Source organism: Mandrillus leucophaeus, unplaced genomic scaffold (genome assembly GCF_000951045.1).
Source record: "Mandrillus leucophaeus isolate KB7577 unplaced genomic scaffold, Mleu.le_1.0 Scaffold149, whole genome shotgun sequence".
In the NCBI taxonomy this organism is placed as follows: Eukaryota; Metazoa; Chordata; class Mammalia; order Primates; family Cercopithecidae; genus Mandrillus; species Mandrillus leucophaeus.
In genome coordinates this window covers 331,433-355,640 of record NW_012101465.1, presented here as the reverse complement: position 1 = coordinate 355,640, position 24,208 = coordinate 331,433, and the positions used below count along the sequence as shown (strand labels likewise).

Genomic DNA, 24,208 nt, shown 5'->3' with positions numbered 1-24,208 from the left:
TTATAGAGAAAGGCCCAGTTATGGGGAAGTGGCCAGGAGGAGTATTATAAACAAGAGTAAACTGTGTTATGCAGATTTCAATTCATGCCTTCTCCATTGATCAGAGTCTCTAGTGATTTAGAGTCATCCTTATCTTCCTGGTACTGGGAGGGAGATATATAGATGTAAATTTCTCTTTAAAAAAAAGGGTTACTTCTCTGTTCTGAGAAATTCTCCTTTGTCTGCTATTTCTGAAAATAATCAGCTCAAAATGGTCTTTATACTATATTTGCAGTGGAATATTCTGGTCTCTTATTATAGTTACCTTTTGGGTTCTTCCAGCCCACTGCACACACAAAACCAGTTCACTGAGACCCTGGTATTGCAGTAAAGAAAGAGTTTAATTAACATAAGGCTGGACGTGTGTGAGAGCTCAAGTTATCACTCAAATCAGTCTCCCCAAAGCCTCTGAGGTTAGTGTTTTTCAAGGACAATTTGGTAGGCAGGGGACTAGAGAATGGTTGCCACTGATTAGTTGGGGATGCAATCATAGGGGTGTGGAAAATGTAATGAGTCCTCCTCTGAGTGGGGGACCACAGGACCTGTGGAATCATGAGTCATGAGTTTTGGTGGGGTTCCTCAGTTGTCAGAATGAAAAAGTCTGAAAAACATCTCAAAAGACCAACTTTAGATTCTACAATAGTGATGTTATCTATAGGAGCAATTAGGGAAGTCACAAATCTTATGACCTCTGGCCACATGATTCCTGTGCAGTAAGGGATTATAGTAACTAAGCCTACATTTTAGCAGGATTCAGGTTCCTTCCATAATCCTAATCTTGTGGCCTTTTGTAGGTTTTACAAAGGTGGTTTCAGCCCTGAACAAGGTGGGGATCAATTTTAGGAAGGGACTATTATCCTTGCTTCAATGTTAAACTATAAGTTAAATTTCTCCCATGGTTAGCTTGGCTCACGCCCAGGAATGAGCTAAAATGGCCCACCTGCGAGGTTATAAGCAAGATGGAGTCAGTAGTGCTGAACTTCTCTTGCTTTCATAATCTTTGCAAAGGCAGTTTCACTCCAGTCATATTTTGGGGTGGCATGTCCTGAATTCCATCAATGTGATAATGTTTATTTTCTTTTAATACAAATTTAATGTATGATAAAATTACATAATATCACAAGCTAAAAAGGCCACCTTGTTCTTTTTGAAATTATTTGTGTTCATGAAAATTAATTAGTTATGGTTACTGGATATATATACTTATAATAAATGTCTGAGTTTTTAAAAAGCGTAAGACATGTTTTGTAAAAGAGATGTAAAAAGTATACAAGGTATTGGTGCTAATGGAATAAAAGAAATACCTAAAGAGTAACTTCTCAGTGAATTTTATAGGGCAATAACAATTTATACAGAAGTTTCTTACTTAGCCAAATGAGATAAATGTGCATGTGCATGTTTCAAAATGACAAAACCCCTCTCTCAAATGTTAGCTAATTAAGACTTATTTTTATCTACTGAAACTTCAGTTGCATTTCAACTAAAAACCATTTTGAAATATTGAAGATAAAATTTGAAGATTGAAAAGTGGCTGGCTACTGATGACTAAAATGTGGTGATTACATCTAAAATAGCGTTCTGTTCTACAGGAACGCGTGTGTGCATATCTTTAATGTCAGCACTTGCCTCTGGGATGACACTTATTAGATTTAATGGTGTCATGTGCTATTTCAAGATTGGCATAGTGGATTTTATAACACAATGTGCTAATATTCCACTTATTATTTAAAGTGTTAAAAACTATAGACAAATTAAATTTAGCAGAGTTTAATTGAGCAAAGAACAATACAAGAATTTGACAGCCTCTGGAACCAGGAAAGGTTTAATAAGACTCCAGGGCTCTCACGTGCCTGAATAACATTTATAGACACAAAAAGGAAAGCGACATACAGCAAGCAGAAATGAGGTACAGAGATAGCCTGATTGGTTAACGCTCCCGGTTTGTCCTATTTGAACTTGGTTTGAACCGTTGGCCGCCTGTGGTTGACTTAAGTTCAGTTGCTGTGACTGGTTTAGACTCCTCTACTTGTTATACAGTAAGTAACAGTCTGTGTACACATCAAGTTAGGTTACAGTTTACTATGAATGCAGAATCTTTTAGGCCAAATTTAAGATAGGTAGGAAGGTAGCTTTAGGCTAAAGTTAATTCAGTTTAATTAAAGTGAGTTGTTAAAGCTCAAGTCTTACTGTTTTGCTCACATCCATATGTACCATGATCACTCGGTTCTGCTTTAGTTTTAAAATACAAAATTCTGAAATATGGTGCAATGAATTAGTACAGTTATTTAACTTAGAAGTCATGTCTGTGAAAAATAATTATTTGCATGTGTATTGGGAATTCCCAGGTATCTGGGAATGACTTGCCTCAGAAAATTGCTGATAAATAATAGGACACAATCTCATAGGGAATTTGTTGTGCTAGTATATGGTATAACTATCCTACACTTCTCTGCTCAAAAGAAAAGCAGAGGAGGCCCAAAGAGACATCCCAGGCCAACTGGTGCTTTAAAGAAATCTCTCAGAAAAATTCTTTCTTAGGCTGCAGCTTTTTTACAGTCACAGAAAAATAAAATATGGATGAATAATCTATCTGCTTTGTGTCTATGTGTCTATCTGCATCTATCAAGTGGCCTAAAGGGGAAGGAGACTGGCTGGGTTTTCTGCCTTCACATAGGGAATACACTGTTATACAGCATACCTGAATCAAGGTAGACTTAGAGTTATGGGGTCGCTATAGATAAATTAGAAAAAATTATGGTAGGATAATCTGGGAACAGTCCAATAATTTCTATAAACATTACATAAAAGTCAATGATAAAGAAAATTTAAAATATCTAGAGGGGTTATCTGTCTCTATTAGCCTTCCAACCTGTATGCCCACTTCCACCCCAACACACATACCCTGCACAATTACAATCATATTGATATTGATGTCCTCTGCAACCATCACCCCACTATACTCATTTTCTCCTAAATTCTACATTTCTTGGTTTATCTATAATGCCTTGGACCCTCATATAATTTATTTATTTTTAATTTGGGAAAGACTTATTTGCCTTTAAATCAGATAATTTATAATTAAAATAATTATTATCAAGGTGTTTTGGTACTGTCATTCAATAAACGAGCGAGTATGCATTTCATTTTGTCTTATTTTGCATTTTAAGATATTAAGTGTATCTGTTGGGAGCCTATCAACTTCTGGTCATTTTGTCACTCTGTTCTTCCCGCAACTCTCCGAGCTGTTTCACTTGTTAGAGGGCATTGGTTTGGTTGTGCCTGTGCAGAGAGGTTTTTGTTTGTTTGGTATTTGGGTTTGTTTTGTTTTGTTTTTGTTTTTGTTTTTTTTGGTGTAAGACTTTCTTAACTTGTGGGCTTCTTTTGTAGTAAGTTTCTTAATTTTAAAAATAGTGATAATCACCTGGTCCTATGATATGTTAAAACAAAGTATTGTTTAATTTTAAATGTCACCGAGAATGTTAGATTTATTAGAATCTAACCTATGAAATGTATATTTTGGAGGTATAAATGGAGATAGCACAGTTAATCTCACCCCCCATCTTTTAATATATATTATCTGTTAAACATTAGCTTGTATCACCAAGGAAAGGGTTACTTGCAAAGAGAAGAGAAACTCTGCTTTAAGGGAAATGTTATAGCCAGATGCCTAAAGAAGATGACCAACTACTCTGTGATTTTAATTGAATACAGCGTATCGTTCTCAAAAGTTATGGCCAAAGGACTTGATATACTAAAAATGAGAATTAGTCAGGGAAAAAATAAAAGACAAAATTTTGTCCTCAAAGTGACGTTCTCCATGTAGAATCAACTTAATCCAATCTATCACTGGTTCCTCAATTAACTATAGCATGTCTTAACTTCATATTTTGGCTCACACTATGTCTTTTGATGTTATGTGTTGTTGGAAAACTTGTAACTGATGCATGAGTGTGCTCTCTGTTCAAACTGTTTCTAATATATAATTTCCTTGTCCAGTGTTCTTTCAATAAGGGTACCTAGTCCTTTGAGGATATCTTGCTAGAATGATGCAAATGAAGATGTGGACTGTTTAATTATTTGTTAAAATATATTATGTTGCAACACCCTAGTTATCACAGTTGCTGTAATGAAGAGGACAATGTGATTATTATTTTTTGGCAAAGTGAAATATTTAGTTTAAACAAGCAATGGGAAGTAATGGATAATCTAACAGGAATAATCCTCTACTGAGATATCCTTTTGTGGGGGACATTTGGAAAGGTTAAGACCTGGAAAACCTAATTTAAGAATCTTCCTGGTCACCCTTACCCTACCCACCAACTGCAAAGTCTTTTCTCCCCCAATAAATAACATTAATAAACATACATTTATTTAAATATGATTTTCTATCTCTATGTATTTCTTTTTTTTTTTTTTGAGATGGAGTCTTGCTCTGTCACCAGGCTGGAGTACAGTGGTGTGATCTCAGCTCACTGCAACCTCTGTCTCCCGGGTTCAAGTGATTCTCCTGCCTCAGCCTCCTGAGTAGCTGGGACTACAGGTGTGCACCACCACACTCAGCTAAATTTTGTATTTTTAGTACAGATGGAGTTTCACCATGTTGGCCTGGATGGTCTCGATCTCTTGACCTCGTGATCCACTCACCTCAGCCTCCCGAAGTGCTTGGATTACAGGCATGAGCCACCACGCCTGGCAATTAATGTATTTCACTATACTGCTCCCCTACACACACACACACACACAAATGCTCTTAAGAAAATAAAACATGAGAAAATGCATATCACTCTACTCTATATATATATATATATATCTCAGAAGGCCAAGCAAAAGAATTGGATTGTCCCCATTAGGTAGTCCAAACACACTAGAACCTCCTGACAATGGACTGGGGCGTGAAAGATCCATGTGCTGAAAAAAATGACACTAAGTTGAACTTCTCAGACTACCCTCGGTAAGAAGCGAGGAGAAAGAATCTGAAATTGCCCAGCTTCTGTATGTTCCATTTGAACTTAAGCAGTGCATTTTCTTTTGAACTCTAAAGCTTCAATTTCAGTCTCCAGGGTGCTTACTTCCCCTGTTTTGTGAACCTTTCCTTGTAGACACCTGTTGGGGACTGTATTATAAGACACACTGTAGAAACAGAAAATGCATTTTCCAAGCCTAGAAGGTGAAAGCTACTCTTTTCTAGGGCTCTTGTTAATCTTTGGGTGCCCAGCATCTTCTGTGGCAGAACAAAGACGATACAGGTGTAAATTCTTATTTTTTTTTCCCCACTCTCACAAAGAAAATGTTGTTGACGTGTCAGTGTTCAGCTACATTTCTCTTAAGATAAACAATAGAATATTTCTTCCTTCTATCCTGAGGTTTTAGAACTAGATTCCCATTGCTTTCTAGCATCATTCTAAATAGAACCCCACTGTTTGGCCACGGCCAGAATTAGCTCGAATGGTACCTGTTATTGAAAGGGAGTCTGTATTTGCAGTAATACAGAGAATGCCAGTTTAGAAATGAGCCTGATTGCATGGTTCATTTTGTTCTCCTTTGTAGAGCCAGGCTGCGGCCCACTACAAAGGCACGAAACATGCCAAGAAGCTCAAAGCACTGGAAGCCATGAAAAATAAGCAGAAATCTGTAACTGCCAAGGACAGCGCAAAGACTACCTTCACCTCCATCACTACCAATACCATCAATACCAGCTCTGACAAAACAGGTTAAGCAATGATCTTTGTTGTTGTTGTCCTCCTCGTCGTCACTGGGGGTTCCCTCCCTTGTCTAGCCCCACGTCTGTTTACTTATGTGCCTGCCACATTGATTCATGCTTGAGCCATCTTTCTCTATAATGGTAATTGTTTCCTCTCATTTTTCCAAACCCCTATAAGATTAAGATAATCACTAATTATATTCCAGATTTTGCATTTTGCAAGAGTCCTGTGGCTGTTTCAGAGGAATAGTCATAAAAGGCATTTGAAGCCATGTACCCCATAACTCTTTTTGAGAAATGAACCTTTTCAGTGTGTAGTATTTGCATCTTGTATGCAGCACCTTAGCTTATAACTGCATGGCAGATTTGATTTAACTGTGAGTACACAACAAAGTATGCTAAATGAATCGAGAAGGCCCCAATAAGGGCATTATTACAGACAGGCTTTATTCTCATAAATTCCAAATACTGCGTTGTTTTAAGTAGTGGCTGTGTGATACTGGGCTTGTTATGGCTGGGTAACCTTCCCTCTGCAAACACAGGTAAGTGTTATTGATACCAATTACTCTTTTTAACAGAGTCTTCACGGTGAAATAATGGCCTCTGAATGGCCCCTTGGGATAGCTCCTGCCAACGACCAGCTTATTCATAATGGGGGAAGCTAGTGAGGTTTCCCTAAGCTGACATTTTAAATATAAGACCACTGGTTTTCAAAATCTACAGAGAAACTATTCCTGTGTGATTCACGGATATACCCCTAATAAATCACTTTCTAGAACACAGAAACTGTTACACATCAATTGTTTTCCAGTCCATGTGAATGGCAATGGTGAGAAAACGTTCATATCATCACCAATGGTAGTGTCTTAACTAAAAGAGAATCTTCTGGGTATGATTGATGAAAATAGAAAATAAACAGTGAATGAATAGGATAGATTACAACAATCTTATTACACAGTGTAACATCTACTGGACACGTATCGGCTGTTCCAAGGATCGGGAATGCTGCAAGTGAATCTGTAAGGGATAGTGATGTTCTGAGTTCCTATGGCATTTTGTATTTTCTTTACCCAGGTATTGCTGGTAGATGCATCATGCTGCCCTCCCTAAGAACCCTGTGTCCTCCCTCAGCCTGAACACATGTCTCATCTTTGTATGCTGCCACCTGGTCTGGCATGGGGTGAATGCTGAGTAAAATGTCTGTTGAATGACTGAGGCTTATTTCACTCCTTTGGTTTGGTTCTCTGATATAGGCAAGTTTGTGCCACCACATACTAAAGAGGAAAAAAAGACAAGCTTGTCATACTCACCTCTTTGTTATCCAGGGCAAGAGCTGGATTGTGCCATTGTGTTAATGTAGATGTAAAACCTTTTAGGGAAAGCACTGGTCTTTTCTCTAATAATCTAAGACTAAAGGCTTTATTTTGAGGACTGAAAGAGAATGAGTGGGGGATCACCAAAGCAGCATCTGGCATAGAGAAGTGCAGAAAAATCCTGAAGCCTTTGGATGCAAAGAAGGTAGTAGGTAGGAAGAACAAAGAGATGAGTTTGATGTAAAGGGTTAAAGTGACATTTTTCCTTGCTCCCAATTTTTTCTACTTTTAGACTTTTGTAATCAAGAATTCATGTTTGGGTTATCTTGACTTTTTTAAAATATGAAAATAGTTGTTTCATTAAGGATGCACATCATTTAAAAATATATGTATGGTAGGTAGAGCTGCTAAGTTGGCTTAAGAAAAGCCCCCAAGTGTGTTGTCTCTGTTAAGTAAATTAGTTGTGACCACATACCTTCATCTCTTAACTTAGAGACTAGAATGTGTCAACCTAGAATAATCCAAAGGGTCAGAATCTAGTTTAAAGAGAGTTTATGCAAGTGTAAAGTTGGAGGGTGGCTGCCCAGAAAACACAGATTCCAAAGAATGGAAGTCAGTATTCCAAAGTGTAGAAGTTTAGTATCATTTTTATCGACAAAGTTTAGGGAAGTTTAACAGAATTTCAACACTTCTTTCTACATAAGGCTTAATGCTTGGTTAACAATAATCTGACATTGGTTGGGGTGGTCTTATTCTTTTGGGAAAGGTATATTTAACATTTTATACTGAGGATATAATTCTTATGGGGTCTTTTGCACCATCTAGTCTTGGGTACAGGACAATAAAGGATGCAGTTAATCTATAACAAATATCACTAATTGGAAGGGGGAGGCAGTCTGGTATCTGGTCTCTCCTAGTCATTTACAGAACAAGAACAATGAGGAAGAGAATTAACCCTAAAGAAGCAGAAATTGCAAACATGTTATGCGACTCAGTCTCCAGTGCTTAACCTGCCCCCCACTACCCTTGGCATAATAAATTTAGAGAGTCCTTAAATTGTATTTTCTTTTACAACTTTGAAGGGTGGCAGTCTTCCAGGCTCTGTCCTTTTAGAAGCTGAAATGTTAACAAACTTTGCATTGGTCTTTTGAAGACAACATAAACATGCCAGAATTTACCTAACAGTGGAAATAGTGTTGAGATGATGAAACACCCTTCCAAGCTGGAGCTAGAGAAAATTTCAAAAGAGCAGAAGAGATAGTAAAGTCTGTAAAGTCGGTGCAGACATTCTAAAGCCAAAAGAAGGAAGTGATGGACATTAGGAAAGACTGCTTTCCTAATCCATCAGGACCTATATCAGGAAAAAACAAAACAAATAAGCAAGTTATATAGGTTGAGAGACTGAGAGTTCCAGCACACTCATCAGATATTTTGAGCCAAATTCTCTTTAAGCTGAATTTACACAAAACTGCCTATGAGAAAAGACACCCATTTCACAGACCCTTATTCTATTTGTATTGCAATATAAACCTGAGGCATGTAGGCTAACAAATTTGAGTTTTCTTAAAGCAATTACATGTTCTTTTTATTACTATGTGCTTCCTCTTCCTGATTAGTAGCACTCTGAAACAAAATGAGTCTGAGCCTGGCACAGTGGCATGTGGCTATAGCCCCACCTACTTGGAAGGCTGAGGCCCAAACAATCCCTTGCATCTGGGACTTTGAGACTGGACTGGGCAAAACAGTGAGACCCCATCTCAGAACAAAAAGGACTCTGAGTTAATTTTGTAGAATAGTTAAATACTTGGCAGAAGGAGAAGAAGAGGTAGATAGGACTCTAGAATCAAAGATCATGCATTTTTTAATAAAAAACAATTTTTCTGATAATGCACAAGAATGTTTTGTGATTTGTAGGCTTGTCCATATGTAAAAGATAGAGACACATGAAATCACATTTTACTAATTTATCAAATCATTTTAATAAAAAAATCTAATTATATGAAAAAACTAATCCAGTTATATATATTTTACAAACCCAAACTAATTCCTTTGAGAAATGCTACACATGTCATACTTTGGTAAATGAGAACCCCTGGAGAGGGTTGGGGCAACAATAGTGAAAAGGGCAAGAAATAGTATGGACTTTAATTAGAAAATTGATTTGGCGGTTTTCTCTAAAATACAAGAGATAGAATGAATACTCATAAAAACTAAATTTTCATAGTAAACCTACTTGATTGATAGAAAGACAATTTTGATTAATAATTCCTCTTAAATTTTCAAGTCATATATTATTTATTAGTATAAATAATAAGGTTTTATCTGCTGCCTGAGGGTGACACATATATCTAAACCATGGGGTTAGCTCCTATTTGCTAACTTTATGATCTTGGGTTTTGTGTTGCCTTTTTCTCTCTCTCATTATGCCACTCTGCTAGAGTGCTGAGCAGAAAATCGTATTCAGTGATCAGCCACTGACTATTCATAGAAGGAATGCCTAGTTCATCTATCTCAAGGCAAAAACACACTTCCTAACATTAAAGAACAATTTTAGTTCTTGTGGTCTAATGAAGAGTGTTAGGCTGGTGAATTTACATGTATAAAAGTTTACAGGCAAAAGTAGTATTTTAAAACAATATATTGAGCACTCTAAATTGTTAAGAGTGGCTACTGTTCATCACAGAATATTTCATAGAGCATTTCCAAAGATAGTCAGGATAATTGTCTAATCTAGCAAATGTTTTTAAATGCCAAGTTTTTTATTTAGAAAAATTAATGGCAAAAATTTAAAATTTATACTCAAAGAAACTAGGCAAGTGTAACTAAGTTGTGTTTTTTGTTCTTCTATGAAATGACAAATTCAGAATTGTCTGAATAAGTTCTGTACAAGGTCATTCTCTGATCTTTCTTTACTTTTGATTCTTAGGGAATCTCATTCACGTTGTTTATCAGTTAGGTTAGGCTAGGTTATATTGCAGTAATAAACAACTTCTAAAATCCTAGTGACTTTTGCAATATCTAATTATTTCTCACTCATACTACATATCAGCTGTGGTTTTTCTTTCATCTTAATTTAACTCCAGGACTAGGCTCACGAAGCAACCATTAGCTGGAGAAATCTATGGAAGAGGAAAAAAGGCTCTTAGAGCTTTTTAGTGGACTGGCACGTAATATTTCTCTCACTTTTCACTGGTAAGTTACATGGCCAAGCCTGATTACAATGGGGCAAGGAAGAATAATTCTCCTCTAGAGAAGCAAAACAGGTATTAGTCAGCAATAGTATAACATTCTATTGTTAATTTAAATCATGAGATCTACAGATTTGGAGAGAAGAGCTTTATTTCTTATAATGAGTTATAGCCTGCAGGGTGGCCATCCTGACAGTCTGGGAAGCACAGCCTCCAGCAGAGTCTGAGAACAGGTACTTTGAGGGAAGAGAGATAAAACAGGAATTTATGCTGAAACAGTTGGCCAAGTATTCATATTCAAGGGATATAGGAGGAGCTATGAATATTCACAAAGACAGGATGTATGCATGCATAGTAAGGAAACATGCATGTTACATATGACCCATGTTCATTTTGGGGTAGAGACTTTAAGTAAATTACAATTAGGTCCTATGAATCAAAAGCTGAAACAGGGACATGAAGGCACTTACATATGCAGCCTCTGTAAACTGGCCAGAACCAGTCCATGGCCAGTGGTCTCTTATTAAGAGAAAGTTACTGAAGTCAGTCTCTTGTGCAGTCAAGGCTATAGTTATGGCTTGTGAAAAGTCAGGGAGTGTTAGGCAGTGTCTGGTGGTCAGTGAGCTGTAATTGTTTCAATATTGCTTATCTTGAGTCCAGTGCTTGTAAATGTTTTGATTTAATTTAATTTAACTTAATTTAGGAGAGCTAAGTAATTAAACATGAGGCCAAAGTACATAAGAAAGTGGCAGTCTTTAATTGCAAATATGCATACACTCTCAGACGAGGTTCTCTGGTCCTCAGGTGTGGGGGGCCAGGGAAGTCGTGCTGGCGCTCTGGGGTGATGTTCTCCGGTCCACGAATGTGGGGGGCCGAAGAAGTCACGCCGGCTCCTGCCCCGGCGGACTTTTATGCCTGGGAGCTGGAAGGGGAGGAGTTTGGGGCGTGTGTGTAGGAGTGGCTTCTTGAATTTCGGTGTCCCCGGCTTGACGTCATTCTGCGCATGCTCAGTTGATTTGGTTCTTCCCCCGGTGCGGGAAAATCTGTGATGAAGAACCCGGAAACAACAGGGACTGCTCCATCTTGTTCACCTTCCTCCATCTTGTCCCTTTTCCCTCACCCAAACAGTAAACAAGCTAGAGAAACAAGCTGCTAGAGAAAAGAAAAATGTTGTGACAGTTAGAACATAGTTTATTCTCTACCTGTAGGGGTGTGTGCCTTAAACTTTGTCAGGCATGGCCTTAGTTCTTATTTAGAATTTTGTATCTTATTGCCACAAAGAGTCTGTTCCTTCAGTCTTGTGGTCTCTATTTGAACACTATCATGGTTTCCTTCAATTATCACTTGTGCTTACAAGTCTTAAGATTCTCTTTCCCTGTCCTTCTAAGTCCAGACCTGCTTTTCCATGGCCCATTGCTCACTTACTCCGATGGCTTTCCAGCATCAATACTTAACAAGTTCAAAAAACAAACAGGCTGGGCGCGGTGGCTCAGGCCTATAATCCCAGCAAGTTGGGAGGCCGAGGCGGGCGGATCACAAGGTCAGGAGATCGAGACCATCCTGGCGAACATGGTGAAACCCTGTTTCTACTAAAAATACAAAAAATTAGCCGGGCGTGGTGGCGGGTACCTGTAGTCCCAGCTACTTGAGAGGCTGAGGCAGGAGAATGGTGTGAACCCAGGAGGGGGAGCTTGCAGTGAGCCGAGATCGCACCACTGCACTCCAGCCTGGGCGACAGAGCCAGACTTTGTCTCAAAAAAAAAAAAAAAAAAAAAAGTCCTCATCCTGACCATCATAATTTATTTTGAGTTCTGCACTTCCCAGATTTGAAAGCTTTCTAGTTGTCTTTTCCTCTCCTAAGTTCTCACTTCTATTCAATTGCTAGAGTCCACTTCCCTCCGATTCCTGGAATGGTTCATGCTTTTACATGTTGTTATTACCCACATCCTGGCTTTGTAGATCTATGTCTTTCACATACATTTGGCCTAGCCTCTATGCAGGTCTAACTGCCTCCACACCTGTGTCTTGACAACCATATCTTCATTTTACTCTCCAGTTATACTCCACAGTACATAAACCACATCTCTTACTCATTCAGAAATCGTTAATGTACCTCTATACTGGACCCCATGATCACAACCTACCTTTCCAAACTTCTGTTCTACTGCTTTCCTGCAATATTTTCCACCAGAGGCACACCTTGTTTTTCCATTGTTGTTTCTTGTACTGTAGTTCTAAAACTCTGAAAAGTCTTTTACTTTTCTTCCTCCTGCCTATAAAGTTCCATAAGAACCAATTCCTTTCTAGCTGCCCTATCATATTCTTGCTAAAGGGAATTTTTCTGTCTTCACCTTCTCTCGTTGCTAGATGGCATGCCTCTTGAGTACTCCCTTGATTAATTATTTTGCTTATGTTTTAGTTTACAGAGTACTTTTTGTACAAAAGATAATAAGTCAAGAGTTTTAAAACTTGGAACAATCAGTTTTGTGTTTCTGTTCTTGGATGGAAGCATGGTAAACTTTTAGACTTTTGTATTTGTGTATAGATGGTTTCATGAAAGAACAGTGGTTCTCATTAAAACAGGGGATTCTGTGATATTACTCATCAAATTTCAGAGTTGCAAGTTTTATTACAGGTCATCAAGTCTAACCCCTAAAGGAGATTGTTGTTGTTGTTGTTTTGGTTTTTTGAGATTCTCTAGTCCTACAAGTAAAGAACACTTGACATTTCTAATGGCCCTTCAGTGACTATCAATCAGGAGTTAATTAGCCTATTGAGTATATGGATTTACCTTAGTCATCTAATTGGTAAAGTCTGAGAACATTTCTCGCTGGTTCTATTACATAATTCTCTTTATCAAGTCTCACTGAATTGCAAATGTATTCATCAGATAAAGCTACTAATTACAATTTAAATTTTCACTTTTCACTCATGACTCAGTCTTCTTTGTACCCAGTTTCCCTTTTTCTCTTTTAATTTTAAAATTGTAACCCAGAGATGTTGTACTCATCAGACTTAAAGGTACCAAAAGTAAAATACTTTTGAATCTATTGTTAAGAAGGTCTATGAATGCAAAGGAAATTTTATTTGCTCTTGATTCACAATTGACTCTAAGTGTTTATTGGAATGCACATTATTTGTTTAGGGACTTAGAGTAATAATGATACTTTTCTAATGATAAAGAAGATATCTGACGGAAAATGATGGTCAGTGATTGAAAACAAATACCCCTGGGAACAAAGCCTCATAGCAAAGTCAGTCAATTTTAAGGTCACAAATCAGGATTCTTTTGTTTCCTGCACATTACCCTTCTGAACCAGCTGTTTACCTCAGGCCTAGTGCTGACAAATCTAGGTGCACATTTTAAAAAATTTTGATTTAGATAGAAGCCAAATTTTGACAATAGTGAACAAATGATAAATGTGGTAGAACTACAGTTTGTAAGGAGAAAGCAACCTCAGTATCCTTCAGGAAACAAGTAAATAGTTTCCTGTGGAGTACAAGTGTAAATTAGCTTTTGTGTCTGTTTTACTAAGGAAGGTGGGAAGAGTTTGCTTTTCTTGACTTAGAGTTCAAACAAATGTAGCAAATATTAAAAATTATAACAAAATACAAGTTGGGCTTGATTTCAGAAAGACATATATCTCTTATATATTTGTATATAGGTTATATTATACATGAATACAAATATACACGTATATTGATTTTTATGCAGGATTCTATCTTTAATGCCTATTCCTGACGTATTCTATTATTCCACATCTTCATAATAAGTGATGCACATTTTCTTTTAAGATAGACAAATGCTTTTGTGGGTTATGAATCTATACCTCTGTTGAAGTTTATGAGGCAATATAAAGTTATTTGAAAAGGGCACATTTCCATCAGCTCTTATAGATCTGCTGCAGTGGTGTACAAATGCCCCTCTTATCAATGTGGAAATTGTGCTAACTCCTGGGGTCTTTCCTTTCCTACCCATTCTCCCTCACAAAGCATCCCTGGAACAATAACTGTCATGATAAAAGACCCACTGCATACATCTTGGCACAGGAGTTGAAGCACCATTGTGAGACCATTTGTGCCTAGAGTGCTTTTTCTTTTCTTAGTACTGGCTCATGACATGCTTCAGATTGGTCAAAGAAAGAGATTTTATCAAGTGTTCCCTTCTCAAGATGTGTGATAAGTGCTAGCAGAGTGTGCTGGTAGCAGATCTTTAGAGATTGAAAAAGAGAAGGGAAATTCAGAAGTGGGGGAAAAAGCTAACCCTTATTTGAATATTGTGGTTCTAGGATCTTTGTATGTGAATCCGTGATGATAAATTTCACATTAGGAATGACATAAAAGTAACAAAATAATATATTATGTTCTTTGTTGTGCATGAGGAAATTATGATGAATGATATTTGACTGATTCTATTTGATAATGATATTTGGCTAATAAAAGTTTTGACCTAGATATATTATATATATAACTGCTCCATGAATCACACAAAAATTTTAGAACAACTGGGTTCCTTACCTATGTATGTGCACATATATGTATCCTGTAGGGAGGGAAAACTTTCAGTGGAATTTAGAAACTTATAGATCCTCTTTACAGGGGAGAGTGAAGCAGGGATGTAAGCAACTTAGGAGAGGGTAAATGATGTTGGAGAGAAAATAAATGGGCCCTCAAAAAATAGGTAATAACCTGTGACAAAGTCTGTCCTGGTGTGATGCTGACTTACAGTCCCCACTCCTGTGATCTCCCCTGGTTGATGAGATGTCTTGGTAGAGCCTTGATGACAACTGAGTTCCTTTTGGAAGATCTATCCCTAGGCAGATAAGAGGAGTTCAGAGAAAGCACCCCCACCCCTGCATTTGCTGTTCCCCAGTTGCCTTACTGAAGTAATCAGCATACCAAAGCAACATATTTTGAGGTGGCATTTGCTGAACTCCTTCAATGCATATGCATGTGAGTATGCATATATAGTGTGTATTTGACTGTCTTTCTTTACCGGAGATTTTACATCTATAAAGTACATGAAAACTGAACACCTAACCAGTATTTAGGATATAACAGACATCTGGATGAAATTTAAAAATTAAATTAAAACTCCCAGTAGCTCCGTCTGCAGGCGCCACACTTCTGGAAACATCTGTGTCTTTGTGTGTTTGGGTGTGAGTTCATGGAGAGTTTTTGCTCCTCATTTTTATACAATTCTTAGGAATTGAGTAGACATAAGCTTACATAACAAAATATTTCAACCGCAAAAAAATGATTCTTAAAGGTAGAAATCTTAAATATTACAAAAGAGTTGAACAATGATAAAATATGACAGAATGTCAAATGAGTATCTATAAAAACATGCAGACAGTTAGAGAATTTTGTCTCCAATATTGAAAAGTGAAGGGGTTGATATTTAATTGCAATAGACATGAAATGTGAAACAAAACATGTAAATAGTACATTTCTTGCAGTCAGGAGACACTGTTTCTACTGAGTTCGTTGTAAAAACAAAACCCAAACTGAGACAAATATTTGAATTAAGATTTACACTTGCATTTTTCTTTTATGAATTCCAAAATCCATTGACCTCCAATGAGTGGAGGAACACCAGGGTTCTTGGTCCTTATGCTAGTTTAGATAAAAAGACATGGACACACATATAGTGATTTTAAGGAGTGGAGACTTTAATAGGCAAGAAAGAAGGAAGACGGCAGAAGGAAGAAGCAGCTCTCCCATACAGCAACAGAGTGAGTGGGTCTCCAAAGCCGAAAGAGGATACCCCAAATTGGACGGAAACCAGCCAGGTATATATAGAGGCTGGAGGAAGTGGTGTCTGCTTGGCACAGGGCTTGGGGAATTGGTTTGACCAGGCATGTTATTCACGTAGCCTGCAAAAAAAGCTGGCCCTCCCACCCTAGCCTTTTAATGCAAATGCAGGGCGCAGTGATGTTCTACATAGATGAGGATATGTGGGGGCAGCTATGTTGCCAGCCACACGTGGGGCAAGGACAAGAAGGCCACGGGAATTGCCGTGTTTGGGTGGACCCAGTTTCTAATTGCCTACATTTGCATATCAAAGGTTGCCACCAGGCTCTAAGCTTGGGCTTTACAGCTAAACAAGAAACGTCTTTAGAAAGGAAAACTTCCCAAGGACCCATTTTCCTCTCTGCCTAAAATAATTTCTTAGTAACTCCTACCATAGCATCAGAACTCTTTAGTGATCTAGCCCTTGCCCATCATTTTTGCCAGTCTTACACATTTCTTCTCAGCTCCTGCACAATTACCTCACTTGAGGATTGAAAGCAAGGTGTGTATGTTTTTTTGCCTGGAATATTCCTCCATTATACCTCACCCCATCCCACACTTCACATACTAATGCACAAAAGAATGCGCATGTTGTGTGCCAATGCATATGTGCCTGGGTGCACACAAACATGAACAAATCCATTCATATTCTTAGTTGGCTGATTCCTACTTCTAGGCTTCTGCATAAACTCATTCCTAGCACTCACTGAAATTGTGTTATCCTCCTGCTTCTCAACCCCATGAAATTTTCAGCTTCTTGATGAAGGATACACCTTAATTTCATACATCTTTATTCCAGCAACTAGCACAGTTTTACATTAAACCTAACAAATAGTACTGTATTATTTTTGTTTCTAAGAAGAGCTTGCTAGGAATTATTTTAATAGTAAAAACTAACACATTCCAAAATACATAGTAACAACTTGAATGCACATAATCAGTAAGTTTTACTAATTGAACTTTATTACATTTAACTACTTTGTGGTACACATCAAAGGTATTAACCAGTGTAGCTCAGAGTTTGAATGTGCAACCATTGGGCTGAGCATTTCCCAGAGACAGCATAAAATTAAGCTGCTATTTTAATTATCATAATTGCATTCAGAGTCATCATTAAATTAGTGAGCTACTTCAGTTTCTAATGAGAGTTAAGAACATTTTAAAAAGCTCTATTGAGTCAGATTGACTATGTATCCAACTTTATGTTGTGACATTGGTATGGGTTTAAATTTGAGGGCAGAGAGCATATTAATCCCATGGGTAGAGTCTATGCCACTCTTCCAGTGTACAACCAGTCTCTAGTTTGCTTTACTTTTGTTATGACTGAGTTTGTGGGGTAGCCTTAACAATATTTTATACTTACATGATTGCTCAAATCAATCACCCTCAAACTAACAGCTGATGCCTGGCCAAACCTAAAGGTGAAAGTCAGAATGCAGAATGTGTAGCAGTAATGATACTGACCCATTTGGGCCTTATTTTATTATTATTTTTTTAATTAAAAACCCTTTTATTAGGTTTAGTGGTACATTTGAAGGTTTGTTATATAGGTAAATGCATGTTGCAGGGTTTGGGGTCTAGTTTATTTCATCACCCAGGTAATAAGCGTAGTACCCAATAGATAGTTTTTCAATCCTCACACTTCTCCCACCTTCTAATCTCAAATAGGCCCTGGTGTCTGTTGTTCCCTTCTTTGTGTTCATATGTAATCAATATTTAGCTCCCATTTATAAGTGGAAATATGCAGTATTTGATTTTCCATCCCTGTGTAAGTTCGCTTAGGATAATGGCCCCCACCTCATCCACATTGCTGCAAAGGACATGATCTTGTTCTTTTTTAATGTTTACATAGTATTCCATGGTGTATATGTACCACATCTTCTTTATTCAGTCTACCATTGAGGGGCATTAGGTTGATTCTATGTCTTTGCTATTGTGAATTGTACTGCGATTAACATAAGGGATGCATGTGCCTTTATGGTAGAACGATTTATGTTCCTTTGGAGATATACTCAAAAAAGGGGTTGCTGGGTCTAATTGTAATTATGTTTTAAATTATTTAAGAAATCACCAAACTGCTTTCCACCATGGCTGAACTAGTTTACACTCCCACCAACAATGTATAAACATTTCTTTTTCTCCACAACTTTGCCAGCATCTGTTATTTTTTGACCTTTTTTTTTTGAGATGGAGTCTCACTTTGTCGTCAGGCTGGAGTGCAGTGGGGTGATCTCAGCTCACTGCATCCTCCGCCTCCCAGGTTCAAGCAATTCTCCTGCCTCAGCCTCCCAAGTAGCTGGGACCTCAGGTGCATGCCACCATGCCCAGCTAATTTTTTGTGTTTTTAGTGGAGACGGGGTTTCACCATGTTGGCCAGGATGGTCGATTTCTTGACCTTGTGATCCACCTGCCTCGGCCTCCCAAAGAGTGACTTGTTAATAATAGCCATTCTGGCCAGTGTGAGGTAGTATCTCATTGTGGTTTGGATTTGCATTTGTATAATGATTAGTGATGTTGAGCATTTTTTCCTATGCTTTTTGGCCATTTGTGTGTCTTCTTTTGAAAATTGTTCATGTTCTTTTTCCATTTGTTAATGAGGTTGTTTCTTGGTTGTAAATTTAAGTTCCTTATAGATTCTAGATAGCAGAACTTCATCGAATTAATAGTTTGCAAATATATTCTTCCATTCTGTAGATTGTCTGTTTACTCTGTTGACAGTTTCTTTTGCTATACAGAAGCTCTTTAGTTTAATTAGGTCCCATTTGTCGATTTTTGTTTTTGTTGCAATTGCTTTTGGCATCTTTGTCATGAAATCTTTGTCAGATCCTATTTCCAGAATGGTATTTCCTGTTATCTCCTGGGGTTTTTCTATCATTTTAGATTTTACATTTAAGTCTTTGATCCATGTTGAGTTGATTTTTCTATTTGATCTAAGGAAAATGTCCAATTTCAATCTTCTGCATATAGCTAGCTACTTATCCCAGTACCATTTATTGAATAGGGAGTCCTTTCCCCATGGCTCATTTTTGTTTATTTTGTTGAAGATCAGATGGTTGTGGGGGTGAAGCATTATTTCTGGGCTTTCTATTCTGTTTCATCGGTTTATATGTCTGTTTTTGTACCAGTACCATACTGCTTTGGTTATTGTAGCCTGGCAGTTTGATTTTGGGTAATGTGATACCTCCAGCTTTGTTCTTTTTGCTTAGGATTGCTTTGGCTATTTGGGTTCTTTTCTGGTTCCATATGAATTTTATTATTTTTATGTTTTATTATATTTTTTGAGACAGGGTCTCTCACTCTGTTGCCCAAACTGGAGTGCAGTGGCATGATCTCCGCTCACTGTAACCTCTGCCTCTCAAGTTCAAGTGATTCTCCCACCTCAGCCTCCTGAGTAGCTGGGACTACAGGCATGAGCCACCTCGCTCAGCTAATTTTTGTATTTTTAATAGAGACAGGGTTTTGCCATGTTGCCCAGGCTGGTCTCAGACTCCTGGCCTCAAGTGAACTATCTGCCCACCTAGGCCTCCAAAATTGCTAGGATTACGGGTATGAGCCATCACAGCTGGTCATATGAATTTAAAAAAAATTTTTTTTAATAATTCTGTGAAGAGTGTCATTGATAGTTGATAGGAATAGCATTGAATCTATCAATTGCTTTGGGCAGTCTGGCCATTTTAACATTAATTCTATGAGCATGGAGTGTTTTTTCATTTGTATGTCTCATCTATATTTTACTTGCACAGTGTTTTGTAATTCTTGTAGATATCTTTCATCTCCTGGTTAAATGTATTTCTAGCTATTTTATTCTTTTCATGACTGTTGTGAATGGAATTGCATTCTTCATTTGGCTCTCAGCTTGGATATTGTTTGTGTGTAGGAATACTATTGATTTTTGTAAATTGATTTATTATCCTGAAGTTTTGCTGAAGTTGCTGTTTGATCTAGGAGCTTTTGGGCAGAGACTATGGGGTTTTCTAGATACAGGATCATATCATCTGCAAATAGGGATAGTTCGAATTCTTCTCTTCTGATTTAGATGCCTTTTATTTCTTTCTCTTGCCTGATTGCTCTGGCCAAGATTTCCACTGCTGTGTTGGATAGGAGTCGTGAGAGAGGCCATCCTTGTCTTGGTTTGGTTCTCAAGGGTAATTCTTCCAGCTTTGCCCATTCAGTATGATGTTGGGTATAGGTTTGTCATACATAGCTCTTAATTATTTTGAAGTATGTTCCTTTAATGCCTAGTTTGTTGAGAGTTTTTTTTACATGAAGCGATGTTAAATTTTATTGAAAGTCTTTTTTGTATCCATCAAAATAATCATGCAGTTTTGTCTTTGTTCTCTTTATGTGATGAATCACATTTATTGATTTGTGTATGTTGAACCAAGCCTGTACTTCGGGGAGAAAGCCTATTTGATTATGGTAGATTAGCTTTTTGATGTGCTGCTGGGTTAGGTTTGCTAGTATTTTGTTGAGGACTTTGGCATCTATGTTCATCAAGGATATTGACCTGAAGTGTGTGTGTGTGTGTGTGTGTGTGTGTGTGTGTGTGTGTGTGGTGTGTGTATATATATATAAATATATATATATATACACGTATACATATATAAATATATATGTATTTACTTTTTATCTCTGCCAGCTTTAGGTATCAAGATGATTCTGGACTCATAGAATGAGTTGGGGAGAAGTGCCTCTACCTCAAGTTTTTTAGAAGAGTTTCAGTAGGAATGATGCCAGCTCATCTTTATACATCTGGTAGAATTCAGCTGTGAATTTGCCTGGTCGTGGGCTTTTTGGGGTTGCCAGGTTTTTTTTCACTGATTCAATTTGGGAACTTGTTATTGGTTTTTTTCAGGGATTCAATTTCTTCCTTGTTCAATCTTGGAAGAGTGTATGTTTCAGGAATTTCTCTACCTCTTCTAGGTTTTCTAGCTTGTGTACATAAAGGTGTTCATAGTAGTCTCTGAGGGTTTTGTGTATTTCTGTAGGGTCAGTAGTCATATCCCGTTTAGTATTTCTGATCGTGTTTATTTGAAACATCTCTCTTTTTTCTTTCTTAGTCTAGCTAGTGTTTTATCTATTAATTTTTTCAAAAAGCCAACTCCTGGATTTGTTGATCTTTTATATGATTTTTTTACATCTCACTTTCCTTCAGTTCAGCTTTGATTTTCTTTATTTCTTGTCTTCTGCCAGCTTTGGGGCTGGTTTCCTCTTGTTTCTCTAGTTTCTCTAATTGTGATGTTAGATTGTTAATTTGGTATCTTCTTCACTTTTCGATGTAGGCCTTTAGTGTTATAAACTTCCCTCTTGTGGTATGTTGTACCTTTGTACTCATTAGTTTCAAAGAATTTCTTGATTTCTGCCTTAATTTCATTATTTACCCAAAGGAATTCAGGAGCCGGGTGTTTAATTTCCATGTAATTATAAGGTTTTGAGTGATATTCTTAGGATTGAGTTCTATTTTTATTGTGCCATTGGAACTTACTTTATTTTTTGCCATACTTTCTATTTCTGTGACAGCTCTCTAGTAGAATTAGGTAAAGCTAGAAAGAAAATAATGCTTTCTTCCACACTGCTTATTAAGTAGAAGAGTTTGTGGAAAAAAAATAATTCTCACCCTTCACTGAAATAGGGATTTGAGTCTGGCTTATGGAACTCGAGGTTATTTATTTTTCCTTTTATCTATCTATTAATTCATACTTATTCTTAAATCTACAAATATTGTTGTAATATATGAGATACTGAAGCAATGAAAACTAAGATGCAGAATAGGAGTTCTAGCCTTAAGATATCTTCACTCTGGATGGGAAAACAAGATATATGCACCAAATATAGTATAGGGTAGAAAATATTTGTTGGAAGAAAATAGCAGATACAGTGCCATGAAGGTCTAGAGCAACTGAAATGATCTTTTCCTATGAAGGAGGTAGACAGGGACACAGATGTTGTTAATCAGCATTTGTTAAACTTAATGTAAAGGGTATAAAATAACTCCTTTGATGAAATGTTTCATTTAGTCAACATTGAGTACTCAGTATTTCCTAGTCATGAGATGTAGCTTCTGTCCTCTAGTGATTCATTTAAATGGAAGAGACAGAGAACAAAAAGCTGTGATAAAGTGGTTCAGAAGTTTTATGGTAGAGGCTTGTAAAGATTATGGGAATACCTGTAACTCTTGCAGGTAGATGTTCTTAAATTTACAGATAAAGAAACCCGGTTCTGCATTAGGAAAATTGACTCAGATAAACAAATCTGTAAGAATCAGAGCTAGAGTTTGAGTGGCGTTTTGATTCCTCCCAGGGCCTTTGCCTTGCTGTCTCCGGTTAGGCAGCAAAACACCTAAACCTAATCTTCCCATAATCCTCCTTAGCACTAACCCCAATTTTGGTTGCTAACTGCTATCACCAGGTCTGCTATATTACTCAAGGTAGTTCCTTTCATTTTGCAGAACCCTCAAACACTCCTAAGGGTTTTAGTGTAAATACTCATCTTTGCATATAAGACCCTGAAACTATTAAAAGGCTCTAATGTGTCCGCCTACAGTTTATGTTCTTCACATATTTATTGTGGTTTTCACCTGCATGGAAGCTGGTAAGAGAAGATAAGGCCAAGGACCAAGTCTTTTTGTTGGTTTACATTTTGTTAATAAAAATCACGCTATTATTTTGCCAGAAAGAAAAGCTCTGTGGGTAATTGGAAAGTAACATCTTTGATCTCTTTGTGTAAAATTTATAGTAGATAATTTTGGATTTGCATGATAAATCATTTCAACTTTGGTTTTTCTATTTATGCTTGCTCTTGTAATGCTATCTAGAAAATGACAGAATCCTCTGGAATAACAAAGCCCAAGTCTTAAATATAAAAGAAAAAAAGCCTGTTTTTTCTGCTGTCAGATGTTAATTTTTCAATATGAATATACAGAATTATCAACTGAAGATACAACATTACCTACATTGAAAGAGATTAGAGTTTTGCAGGATATGTATGATCTCCTTGGAATTATTGCTTTAGAAAAGTGCTTTAGTTCTTTTAGGCAACTAAGGTGATCATTAGTACAGTAATTTTGACAATTAAAAATCTAGGCTGGGCACAGTGGCTCATAGCTGTAATCCCAACACTTTGGAAGCAGATGTGGGAAGATTGCTTGAGACTAGGAGTTCAAGACCATTCTGGCCAACATAGCCAGACTCATCTCAAAAAACAAAAAAACAAAAAAACAACATCCAGTCACCTAAAAGGGATTTGTTTATGGTGCATAAATGCATGATTCTCCCTATATTACTAAGACATTTTAGATCAGTATACAGTGTTACTTAAAAATAAGTTAGTGTAGTCCAGGGTTCAGAGGTCATAGTTTTTCATACAAAGTTGTCAATTTCCTAAACATGAATAAAAGTGTAGTTTTAATTTATATAGCTTTTTTAAACATTTCAGTATGGCATCATCTAAATATTACATTTTAGCCTCATCCAAAAAGAGAAAGCTTAAAAGTTATTTCTAAGTTATTGACATTTCCATTTTAAAGAATTTGCTTCACAGAAGACCATGAATATAAGAAATGGGACAGAAATCATAGTTATCTCTCTACTAGTAGAAGCATAAATCTCTCATTTGCTAAATAATATAGAAAAAATATGTTGGTGATTTAGTGTCTGCCTTCTTATTATTTTCAGTTATTGATACATACTAGTGTGTATGAATTTTCATGTCCTAGTCAGGAGGAAGTACTCACTATCCTGAGAGATGAATGGATCTTTAAAAAGTGCCTTGCTCTAGCAAGAATAGGTAAAATCAGTTTCTTTCTTCAGTGTAGTCCAAGATTCTAACCAGATTATATACCTTTGTATTAAAAAACTAATCTAATAACTATAACTGGAATAATGATATAATGCATTATTTGTCATGGTATGAAACCCATTGGTAACTTCTGTTCACTATTATTCCCTTTATTCAAAAAGGTAAAAGGTAGTATCTTCCATCAAACTTGCAATTAATGAGGGATGGTCAGATAGTTTTTCTCAGTTGTATCCTGCCAACATTTATTTATGTATTTGTTTTTGAAACAGAGTCTTGTTAGGCTGGAGTGCAGTGGCACGATGTTGGCTCATCACAACCTCTACATCCCAGGTTCAAGCAATTCTCCTGCCTCAGCCTCTCGAGTAGCTGGGACTGTA

General features: G+C 37.1%; 1 protein-coding gene across 2 annotated transcripts in view; it reads left to right on the top strand.

Moving 5' to 3' along the window:
* Window positions 1-24,208, top strand: part of ZNF385D (zinc finger protein 385D) — a 1,012,439-nt gene that overhangs the window by 912,807 nt on the left and 75,424 nt on the right. For both annotated transcript variants that reach the window (XM_011974768.1, XM_011974769.1), the window contains one exon: window positions 5,587-5,749. In XM_011974768.1, the coding sequence (XP_011830158.1) occupies window positions 5,587-5,749 (163 nt within the window). The remainder of the gene's footprint in view (window positions 1-5,586; window positions 5,750-24,208) is intronic.